Genomic DNA, 10937 nt, shown 5'->3' with positions numbered 1-10937 from the left:
CTTACTACTCGCGAGTGCCCCCTCTGGTGGGGAAACATTTTTCAGGGACACAAACTTTTTCAGAACACCGGTAGACGGCAGCCATTACAGACCAATGTATTTGTTGTTGATCGAGGAGTGGCTCGGTCACACGCTAATGTCTTTAGTTCGTTATCATTACTAAGGTGCAGGAATACTTTCCCCACCTTTTTTCACATCATGTCGCCTGCTTGGATCTGTTACTATGTCGCTCTGAAGCATGGAGGAGTGACAGGGGGAAGCTCGCTTCAACTGCTTTTTACAACGCAATCTCATTTCCGGACTCAAGCATTTTTCAGTTAAAATACATAAGTAAAAATATTTATCCGAGTATAAAACTGCCCCCCAACTTTATGGATGATTTTATGGATTAAATTTTACGTATTTTACTTGAATAAATARGGTAGTTAAGGTTCTGTGTGCAATATAAAATGCTATAAGGGTCAAGAACTCACCCATCCTGAGAGGGGCTCCATGGAGGGAAAACGTTTACACAAATCCCTCAAGACCCGGATCACGACGATGACTGAATTCTTGTCGCTAAGCTTAGCCTGGGACACAAAACAAAAGCCAGTTCAGTTAGAAGGCCTGCCGCCTCCGATGCGAGCGTACTTCTGTGCTTTCTGAGTTTCCGTGAAATGATTCAGAGAACAAAGCAAGCACAGAACGGTTAAAGAACTTCTCAACCATGTGGAACTGGAGGAGCTTCTGTGCTCGTATCGATACCAATGCTTTYGCCTTTTCTATCATTGGTATCGAACAGCACATCGTCCCTTCTGGTACTTTAATTTTGCAATTACAAGATTTCAAACACTACATTTAAAAGCCAATAGCCTGTCATTGATTCTAGAATGACAGAAGACAAAAGGTCAGATCATTTKAGGAAAATGTTTCAACCTTATGTACAAATAAGGACGTGAATGCAAACCTGAAACCACTTGGCGTGGCGAAGAGACGCCAAGGCAGAGAGGCATTTCTGCCTGTCCAGCATGTCCGGCGGTTCGTCGACTGTTTGCGTTTCTACTGACGAGGTGGGATAAGAAGAAAAGGCACAGTTTGACCAAGGGGGTTGGTTCTGTCTTGCAGCTCAAAGCAACAGCAGCAGGAAGGAAGGGGGGGTCCCAAAGTATCTAAGTTTTGCTTTTAAAATCTTAAAGATCTGACCTAACATTTACCCACGAGGAAGTAAAAATACTGTTACAGACTGAGCAGTACTCACATCACTGCATGTAGTGGAAGTACATAAACTGCACTACAATAAATACCCCCCCATTCCCCCCACAGCTTGGGTTTGCTGCTACCCCGCACTTCCTGAGACAGCCAGTTGGTCAAAGGTCCAGCGTCCCTACAAAACTTGACAAACTATAAGGCAATCAGTTGTAAATCACAAGCATTTAGAAGTTGTTCACGTCTGTCCCACGTTGCAGCAAAACTGATTTTAAACGTTTAAAAGTCGTTTAAAACAGTGTTTAAAATTTTAAAACACAGAAAGCCATACCAGGTTTGTTTTAATCAGCAAGTTTAAGAGGGATGACAGTTGATTTATTCAGATAATATAGAAAAAAGGGGATGAAACAGAGAAAACGCCTAATTCTGCATGGTACTAATATCAAAAGTAAAACAGCATTTATGTAAAGTGATTACAAAACGGCTCCCGATAAGTACTTTTTATTAAAGTTATTAAAATTTTAATAAACAGACAAAATTTTCTATAAAAGAAAGTTTTTGGTTGTTAAGACCTTTTTCTAAATATGCAAATAAATTCATAAAACTGAAAGAAACACAAATGTYTCTGCAGGAGGCATAAAGAAACAAAGGATGTAAAGATGTCATTTTTAATTGAAACGTTCTGTTTGTTGCATGAATCTGCAGATGGACATTCAGCTGCAAAGATGTTTGGGGTGTATGCATTTACCTACCAGGTGTGAACACTCTGTATCACCCAAAAGAGATGTTAATGCTGGGTTTTAACAGGGCCTTACATGTAAATTTAGATTTTCATGTTAAAACAGCCCACGCTGTTAGGCCCTGTCACACTAGACAACTCTTATGAAACTTTTTTATGACTAAATTGCTAATAAAATTTATATATTTTATCAATTTGTTAGAATTACATTATGTACACGCCAAAAAGAAGCTTCCTGCTGATTTTTTTCTTCAATTCCATCTTCAACGTAGACGTCTTTAAAATGTTCATAAGTTGGCATAAGTTGTCTAGTGTGACAGGGCCTTTACCAACACCACTTAAACACAACCTTCCTTTAACAAAGCGGGATGTATGATTTTATTAATAAATGCTTTGTCTGTCAAACTACAATTCTACCAAACTAACAAACAAAAAACATTCATCAGTTTTGCAGCAACCAGGTCCAAATGTACATGTGCACCACTAAGGGCATGCAATACGCAAAAATCAACAGATTTTTTTTATGATTAAAGTACAGTTATTAACAATTTGAACAGATTCTATCAGCAGCTACAGAGGAAAATGTAGAGCCTAGTTTTTCACAAAACGACGCCAAGACAGTCGAGCAAGKAAGAAGTCCAGTTTTAACTGGTTTTACAGTCTGAAATGATCACTGTACAGACGCCACTGAGGTATAATGAACTGCAAACAAATTCTGTGAGGTAAAACCCACGATTATAGATCAGTGGAGCAGCGCAGTGACAGAGTGCTGGGAGCAGACAGAGCAGAGGTCTAACTGGAAACTAGACCGATACACTCACCTTCTCCCGTCTGCGTTTTCCTGACACAAGGCGAGGTCAGGTGGATAGAAAGAGTCGGCACCGAGAACTTGGTACGTTTCACAAGAATAGTAGCATCCTGAGGAGTTGGGATGACCATGTAGGTTCCAACAGAAATGATCTGTTTAAATGATAAAATAAATTATTAAACCACAGAAATATATTCTGTTGTGCCACAAGGAAGAAGCAGACATTCATCTCTACCTCCAGCTGTTTTGTTAACTTCTCAGCCACTTGTTTCAGCAGAGTGCCTGTAGGCCAGCTGGAACAGAGCAACACCAGATCCAGGTCCTCGTCTCCTTTCAGTAGGAGTCCATTGGCGACCAGGCCAATCCTCATAACTCCACGCAAGATACGGTTTTCACTGTTTGAACTGACAGGAGAAAGAAAAGGGGGAAAAATCATCTCATAAAATGTCTTTCTACACCATTTCATCAGAGCAAATGCAATGCTTCTTGGAACTGCAGCTGTAATGCACATTATGTTGTTTTTCCATTATTTACACCCAAACTAGTTGGGTGTGCTGCTTACCTCCCAGTCTCTGCAGCTTCACTGTCATTTTTTATGCCATCTATCTGGTCAGAAACACTCTTGAGGGCACACTCGACATGGGAAACTACTGTCTGCACAAGCTCCAGCTCTTCTGCTGAGGGGTACACTTCGGAGTGTTTGGCCATTATAACGTGATCGTGTGGACCGGGGGCCTTCTGATCCTTGATTGAGAGAAGAAAAACAACAACTAAAGTATAATTTCTTAAACTAGCAAATGACTATATTAATTAATTYCAGATGTAGGATGAATAATGATTTAAAGTAAAATAGTGATTATCTGAAAAACCAAAAGAATTCTTTGTACAGGATTCTGATTCAGAATTTACTAACGCAAGAACTTAGACAACACTTTACAAGTTTTGGATAAGACTGAAGTACACCCTGAGTAAAAAAGAAAAACAAAAGTTTGATAAGAGCTGAACAGACGCTGGAGTGACCCTGAGTTCTGATCAAATGGGATCAACTCACTTTTTTCGAAACATTTTCAGACAACAGTTCAGGCCCCTGTAAGACACACAGAAACCGTTTGTTAAACCACCCGACTAATTTTCTTCTTAGATAAAATGCACACTTAAAAATTATTTCACATTTCACAAATATATATACATATATATATATATATACAGTATATAAAATGTTTTTACAGAAGAGAGTGTGACCTCAGAATGCTGATGTGCAAAAACAATCATGAATCTCTCAGGGCAGGGAGGCTTTTAGACAAAACAGTTACTCGCAGATGACTTTGGGTTAGAAGTCATGAAGGGAGGGAGTCCCTTTATGCTACATTTGTTAATATTTACAATAGACATTTTTGACAATAAAGATGATTGGAAATTTTTCTTCTTAGTGTGCTGAATGTAAACAAAATCATCTAAAAATTAAAAGCACTGCTAGCCAAAACCACTTCAAATTGTTGCAAGACATTCTAACCRCACAAATAAACACATACATAAAGAAATAAAATGTTGTTTCAGACTTCTACACACCACAAAACCTAAGTGTTATCAAAAACAATAAAAACCTGATCATGTAGACCCTCAGCATTTTCTATAGAAGCAATGTACTCATGGTACTGTCTCAGCTCCTCTTCGTAAAACAGGCAGTCGTACCAGTAACGCAACTCCTCGAATCTAAACAGATGGAAAAATATGATACAGACTTAGGTTCAGTCAAGTGCTATAACAATTCAGTATGCAACACTTATGACATTATTACTTATTATAGATTTACTGAGTGATTTTCATAGAACCAATTCATTCTTGTATGGACTTTCATGTCCACATGACATAAAGTGCAAAATAAATACAATTTGCTTGCTTTACAAAACTTTATGTTTTGCGTGTGCACGTAAAACCAGTACAGGATTACCTGTTAAAATCCTCAGGAACCAGGCTGATGCCCTGTTGGATCAGACTGTCCCAGTACAGCAGCTCCTCGTAGGCCTGATGTTCGTCCCACTCCATAGTAGCCATCTTGTCACGACCACCCTRTTCAGGATGCCGCCTGTTTAGTTAACATGAAAAATACTATTCATCACCAATACTTACTTATGTTTGTCAAGAAGAGATTATCCAATTATTTAGTACGTGCCAACTTTTTGCATGCTGACGAGCTAGCAGCTAATGTTAGCGGCTAAACAACARGCACGGAGAGGATGAAGCGGGTGGTTTAAATGCAAATTATGAAAGTGCATAAGTCTGAGCACTCTACAGATTGAATTGGTAATTTATCAAATCAATGAACCCATAATGCACCACTTAGGTTAATAAACAAATACAAGATAAGTTTAGTTTGATTTTGATGCTAACTAGCTAGCAGTACCTTGCCATTTGCGTTTTGTTTAAGATATCACGGCTCACCTTCCTCCGAGAACAAATTAACAGTTGTAAAACTTTTATGAGAACGTAACTCTTTTTTAATGAAGGTTTCACAGTCGTTAACATCCAGTGGTGTCCTCTAGTCGAGGGGAGATTGTTGTTTTTTTTTTTTCCGGAACCGGGAATGAGCTTTTTTTTGTGTGTCCAACAGCGCCCCCTGCTGTTCCGGAGCGCGTCTGAAAAACAACATGATCACTGCTGTCCAATATAACAGCTGTGATAATGGAATCAAATACAGTGAAATCCCACATGAAACAAAAATAGTTTAAAATAAATACCGACTGTAAAAAAGTGAACATTGTATTGATTTGCAGGTTGTTAAATATTTGGAAGAAGGAAACTCTTTGAATGAAAATTCCTTCCACATGAAATTCACTGCCCGACTGACAGAAAAACTGTGCAGATCTTTGGAATTATAGGACAAGTATGTTCCAGGCATGATGATAAAGAAATTCTGCCAAGTCTGAGAAAAAGTTTGGATCACTAATATATTGAAGCCGTACACATCCATTATAACTGCTGTGTTGAATATTTATTGCATTTATGACGCAGAAACACTGGAAATCCAAACTGAGTCAAGCCGTAATCAGAACATCCTCATCTGTGTTCTGTATTTATAATAAATGCATAACCCTTTTTTGTAGATATTCCTTTTTGATTTGTCATCATCTATTGAAAGTGAAGTGCATGACTCAGCAGAGCATCTCCGCTGCAGATCGTACTGCCCTAAGGGGAAATATGAACACACTCAGTAAAAAGCAAAGCTCCATTTAAAAACACACACAGGGCAATGAGCTCAAACTCAGATAGGCCTACATGTGGCTGGTGGTAAAATGCATGTTACTTTTTAAAGGGGTAGTTCAGACATTTTGAAGTGAGGTTCTGTGGAGAGAGGTGTTTAGCTCCTTAGAGATTACATTTTTTATTATATCATCACTAACTATGAGTTTTAAAATTTTGTTTAAAATCCACTTCATCACATAAAAACCCCAAAAGAATAAATTCAACATTATCCAAAACAATTCATTGCTCCCTACACCCCAACAAAACTCCAAACTTAGGCTGTATGTGGAACCATCTACAACAGGTAAGATATTTATTGCCCATTCATTTTCAGCATAAATCAAAATCAAAATATTTAAAATATGTTTTTAAGCTCTTTTAATTCACAAAAAAGTTCAAATCCTGACAAACATGTTTTACTGAAAGGTTTAAACCCCTGAAGTATCTCCTGATTCAAAAACAGCAAAGAGAAAACACAAGACTTTTAAAGCACATTTTATTTACATTCAGTTACACACCCTCAGCTCGCAGAGGGCTACCTTCAAGTATTGACTTATAAAATCTGAACAATAAAACACAGATGTAAACACACAAACCAATTTACAAACAGAGATCATATCCCCTGTATTTAAACACATTTACATTCTTTAATAAATTACATTCAACAGAATATTTAGCTTGAGCAAAACATGACGACCTCAGCTGACGACACACAATCTTACAATTAAGGCTGGTGAAATTTAAACTCTCAGTCCTTTCATAAATGTCTTTTCGGCCAAAATTCAAGAGTACATTCAGATGTGTTTTTTTTTCAATCTTTTCATAAAGTGATTATAATAATAAGGAATGTTCACTTATTGCAAGTGAACAACAGAGCATGTATAACTGTGCAAAATCAAAGTTAGCTTCCATTAGACAGGTCAGGCAGTAATGTCGGTAAATCATGAAGGTGACAGAGTGAATCAATGATGAACGATCTAAAACATCTGCATCACCACAGCTTCAGAGTGTGATCCTTTTATCCACGTCTCTCTTTCGAGTCCTAACGAGTTCTTCGTGRGTTCAAGAACCTGGTAACAAACACATCCACAGAGTCCGTCTCTCTCTGCTCACACCTGACTGACTTCCTTCTGGTCCAGGCTGGGGAAGGAGCTCTTCTCCCAGCGGCCTATCATGCCCCCKCTCATGCTCGCCTGGCACTTCACGATGAGGTAGATTTTGCGGAGCACGGTGCGACGCAGCAAGATGTAGACCCAGGGGTCGAGGATCTGGTTCCACGTGGCCAGCCTCACCCCCATGTGCATCAGGGTCTCGTAGTCTGACTGGTTTGCACCTGTGGGTCTTCTCACTGATATCAGGGCAAAGATCTGTGAAACAACAAGAAACGTGAACTTAAATGGTTTGAACAAATCAAAACAGGCCTTTTTTTAAATCTAGAACAAAGGTGCCCAAAGTGGGGCCCGTGGGCCAAAATTGGCCTGCCGAGCCATTTGATTTGGCCTATCAACAGTTGTCCTGGTTATTAGATTGCACTTATGTTAAGATTAAATATAAAATAACTACAAAAGACATTTAGATTAGATTTAAGCCCTTATATAAATTTGCACACCTTGTAAGACCACATATACTCAAATTTTTAATTATGTCCCATGAGCCTTTGCTGTCTGAGCATACCTTGAATTTTCTCCATGTCCATGGGCTGAAAAAAAAAAAACAATCGCACTGGCTGCTAGCTTGATCATAAAAAACAAAACAACTTTACTTCAGTATTAAGCATTTCTTATATTACTGCATTCGGCCCGCGGCCCTCAGATTGATTTTAATTTTGGCCCTCTCAGGGAAAATGTTTGGGCACCCCTGATCTAGAAGCTAAAACTGGTCCAAAATGCTTTAAAAATTTTAACTCAGGTAAAAAACCCATTCCTCTGTCATCATTTCCCAGGTTTATTTAACTATAAACATTACACTAAATAAATATTTTATTCTTATAGACATCAGTGTCACTGCCTGGTCTGTAGGGTTTAACACAACAGACTTTATCCCACTGATCCCCAAATGCTACAGTTATTAATTTTTCCAGCAACAGAGCTGATGCAGAAAGCAACTTCTCGGATGTTTAAACACGAGAAGAGTCGGGAATGAGTGGTTCAGTGAGCACGAGGTATTATTTTACACACCGCTCGCTCGTCCACCACAGAGCTCTTAATCCATCAGGAGTCTGATGGTATCTGATGGTAATGACTTCCCATGGCAACAATAGTAAGTAATAAGTAAGTAAAGTTTTATTTATATAGCACCTTTCACAGAAATAAATTCACAAGGTGCTGTASATTCAGGGAAGGGGGAGGGGCAGTTAAGAAACACCTATTCAAGAAGACATAACAAGACAAACATGGGGAACAGGTGAAACCGGTCATGCAGCAAACACAGTTGCTCTACTTTTAACAGCTTGAAAAATCCCTCCTTCTTCAGTTGTGGACGCACATCCAATAATCACTCTCTGAATGTTTTATTTAAATTTGTTTGATGGTTCAGGAGATATTTTGCTAACACAAGGACACCCCTGACGAGGGAGCAGCTGTACCTACCAGTAAAGGGCTCCAGCAGATACACGAGGTGACCATGATGCCAACCAACTGCGCCACCATCTCTATGTCGTGAGACCTGGCTGAGTGATGGGAGCCGGGCTGCCTCCTGATKCGGGCCAGCACCAGCGTCAGTCCGCTGACCGTGTTGCACACCAGCGCCACYGCCAGCGAGGCCAGCCCGAGCCCGGAGAACAGCGCCACGAAGGCCACGTCCAGCTCCTTGGTGTTGTTGAGCACGTTGATGAAACACCAGGTCCTGGGCTCCTGGTAGGTGTAGGAGCCGAGCTGGAGGCAGGGCAGCAGGGCCACGCCCAGCGCCGCCAGCCAGACCGTGGACAGGCACAGCTTGGTCCGTGTTTTGGTGACGAGGGAGGAGTGCAGCAGCGGTTTGGTGACGCCCAGGCATCGCTCTGCCGCCATGGCGCAGCCCATGAAGAGAGGGCAGAGGCCAAAGAACACCATGCTGCCCCCCAAGAACTGGCACATGCCATCGGAGGAGCCGGAGTCCTCCGGGCTCACGCCTCCAATGAGGTAGAGCCTCAGAACCATGGCACCGGGGATCACATGGCCAAAGAAGTCTGTGATCACCAGAGACGTGGCAAACAGGAGGAACGTAGCCTTGGAGCGCCTGCGCTGATGGGAGTAGGCGTTGACCAGGATGAACAGAGCCACGATGTTGGAGAAGATGCCCAGCGACATGGACAGCACCACAARGATGGTGCCGACGGTCTGATTCTGAGCCGAGGTGAGGTTTTTCTGCTGCAGCTGCCCCACAGCTGTCACCATGGTCTCCAGCAGGCCTCCTCTGCCATCGACCAGCCGGGGGAGGAACGGGGAGGCAGAGGAGTTGAAGTGACTCACGGCTAACATCTCTTTGTGCCAGAGGTCCTGGAGTTCATCACTAAAAAGCTGCAGAGACAGAAGAAAGACAGGGTTAAAAAATGTAATAATGTTCATGTCTGTGTGTTTGTCTGTACTGTCAGCAATATATCTCATGAATAAATAATAAAAAATAGAAACTGTGATTAAAACAGTGTTTGTGAACATTTGCAAACTGAAATTCAACAAACACCCAGAATAATTGACAAAAATGAGAATTTGAAGCCACACGTGCAATTTTGGTTAATTTAGCATTTCTGCATGTTTCCTGCAATTGAAGGATTAAATGGTTGGAGGAATGTTTTTCATCTCTGCAGAGCAGTTCAGGGTCAGAACGAGGAGCACTAAAGGAACGCTGGGAGTTTAAAGCAACGCAGCGTTTAACGGATGTGCGTTTTCTTCTAAATGTTTCTGTTTTTAAAATTATAATTTGTTATAATTTTGGAACGATCTGCTCAGACAAGAATGTCTCTGCAGATAATCACAAAATGTTTGTGTTTTGCCTAAATTAAGGTCTCCGGATGTTATTATTTTAGAATTAAAATACAAAACAATTCAACTTGGAAATCTTTTTATTTGCATCACAMCAGATCCATGAACATTTGATCAAAACTTCTGTTTTTATCTTTGCAGAATGATTTTAAAGCTAAAAGTTTGGATAAGACTTACAATATATTTTGTYAATGGATCTCAGCTACTAACACAACAAAGTTTGGTTCAAAATTTGTAAAATCAATTGAATTACAGACATTTCTTTAGTTTTTTATCATATGGCTTTGGTGACCATTATTTGTTAAGCTAATTATTTATATAGAGAATTTCCTGCAAGTTGCATAAACTCTGTCCACTTGTTCAGTATGTTGTGTTGGAGATCAGTCTCAGCTATTCAAAAATGTTTGGTTTTTATTTGTAAAATTGTCTGAATTGTATTCTTTTTTGTGCTTTTAATGTCWTTTGGCTGTGGCAAACTTCTTCAGCTGAGCTCACTTCAAAAGTTAATCAGTTGTAAATTTAATTAAACTCCTTCCAAGGTTCATGAGATATTTTGCTAACAAGCAAACCGACATCCACCAGACACTCAAATACCTAATCCTCTGTCATAGATGATGAGAATTTACATAATTTCTCACAAAATTATGAATTGTTCAGACAGATAAATAAAAACTCACCAGTGAGACCAGATGTTTTTCTCAGTCCAGCTGAACCAGAGTTACTCCAAACAGGCACTTCTGTAAAACTCTTTCAGTATTTTAGGAGCTTATGTGTCTCTGTAATAAAATCCGCCGCTGCAAGAGAAAAAACAATAAATCGATGGGTCCTGAGGAGCGTTTTCCTCTGTGGGGTCCGGGTCTGGGTTTCATGGTGACTCGGAGTAAAAGAAGGATCCTCTCTGAGGCTGAAAGGCAGTCTGGTGATTTTATATCTGCAGCCTCTCTCTCTCTCTCTCTCTCTCTCTCTCTCTCTCTCTCTCTCTCTCTCTCTCTCTGTGTGTATG

General features: G+C 40.1%; 2 protein-coding genes across 5 annotated transcripts in view; both read right to left on the bottom strand.

Moving 5' to 3' along the window:
- The window catches only part of LOC106526931 (interleukin enhancer-binding factor 3), a 12265-nt gene extending 6944 nt beyond the window's left edge, over positions 1-5321 (bottom strand). Inside the window, exons 1-9 of one of the 3 annotated variants that reach the window (XM_014021661.1) lie at positions 5225-5321; positions 4684-4818; positions 4337-4445; positions 3784-3819; positions 3295-3476; positions 2968-3136; positions 2746-2884; positions 947-1041; positions 474-569 (exon numbers count right to left, since the gene is read on the bottom strand). In XM_014021661.1, coding sequence (XP_013877115.1) covers positions 474-569; positions 947-1041; positions 2746-2884; positions 2968-3136; positions 3295-3476; positions 3784-3819; positions 4337-4445; positions 4684-4787 — 930 coding nt within the window. In that variant the 5' untranslated portion in view covers positions 4788-4818; positions 5225-5321. Of the gene's footprint in view, positions 1-473; positions 570-946; positions 1042-2745; positions 2885-2967; positions 3137-3294; positions 3477-3783; positions 3820-4336; positions 4446-4683; positions 4819-5174 lie in introns of all 3 variants that reach the window. The other 2 variants (XM_014021659.1, XM_014021660.1) reach the window with 2 other exon arrangements.
- Positions 5322-6386: 1065 nt separating this feature from the next.
- LOC106526907 (prostaglandin E2 receptor EP1 subtype) lies at positions 6387-10918 on the bottom strand. Of its 2 annotated transcripts, XM_014021628.1 has the most exons (3): positions 10612-10918; positions 8564-9472; positions 6387-7342 (listed from the first exon to the last, which is right to left on the bottom strand). In XM_014021628.1, exons 2-3 carry the CDS (start codon positions 9431-9433, stop codon positions 7085-7087), a joined length of 1128 nt encoding a protein of 375 aa, XP_013877082.1. In that variant the 5' UTR covers positions 9434-9472; positions 10612-10918; the 3' UTR covers positions 6387-7084. The 2 variants fall into 2 exon arrangements, with proteins under 2 accessions (XP_013877082.1, XP_013877081.1); XM_014021627.1 differs by lacking the exon at positions 10612-10918 and having other exon boundaries at positions 8564-9559.
- Positions 10919-10937: the final 19 nt, after the last annotated feature.

This window comes from Austrofundulus limnaeus, unplaced genomic scaffold (genome assembly GCF_001266775.1).
Source record: "Austrofundulus limnaeus strain Quisiro unplaced genomic scaffold, Austrofundulus_limnaeus-1.0 Scaffold300, whole genome shotgun sequence".
Lineage (NCBI taxonomy): Eukaryota > Metazoa > Chordata > Actinopteri > Cyprinodontiformes > Rivulidae > Austrofundulus > Austrofundulus limnaeus.
Note: the sequence above shows the minus strand (reverse complement) of the source record. Positions and strands in the feature narration are given on the sequence as shown.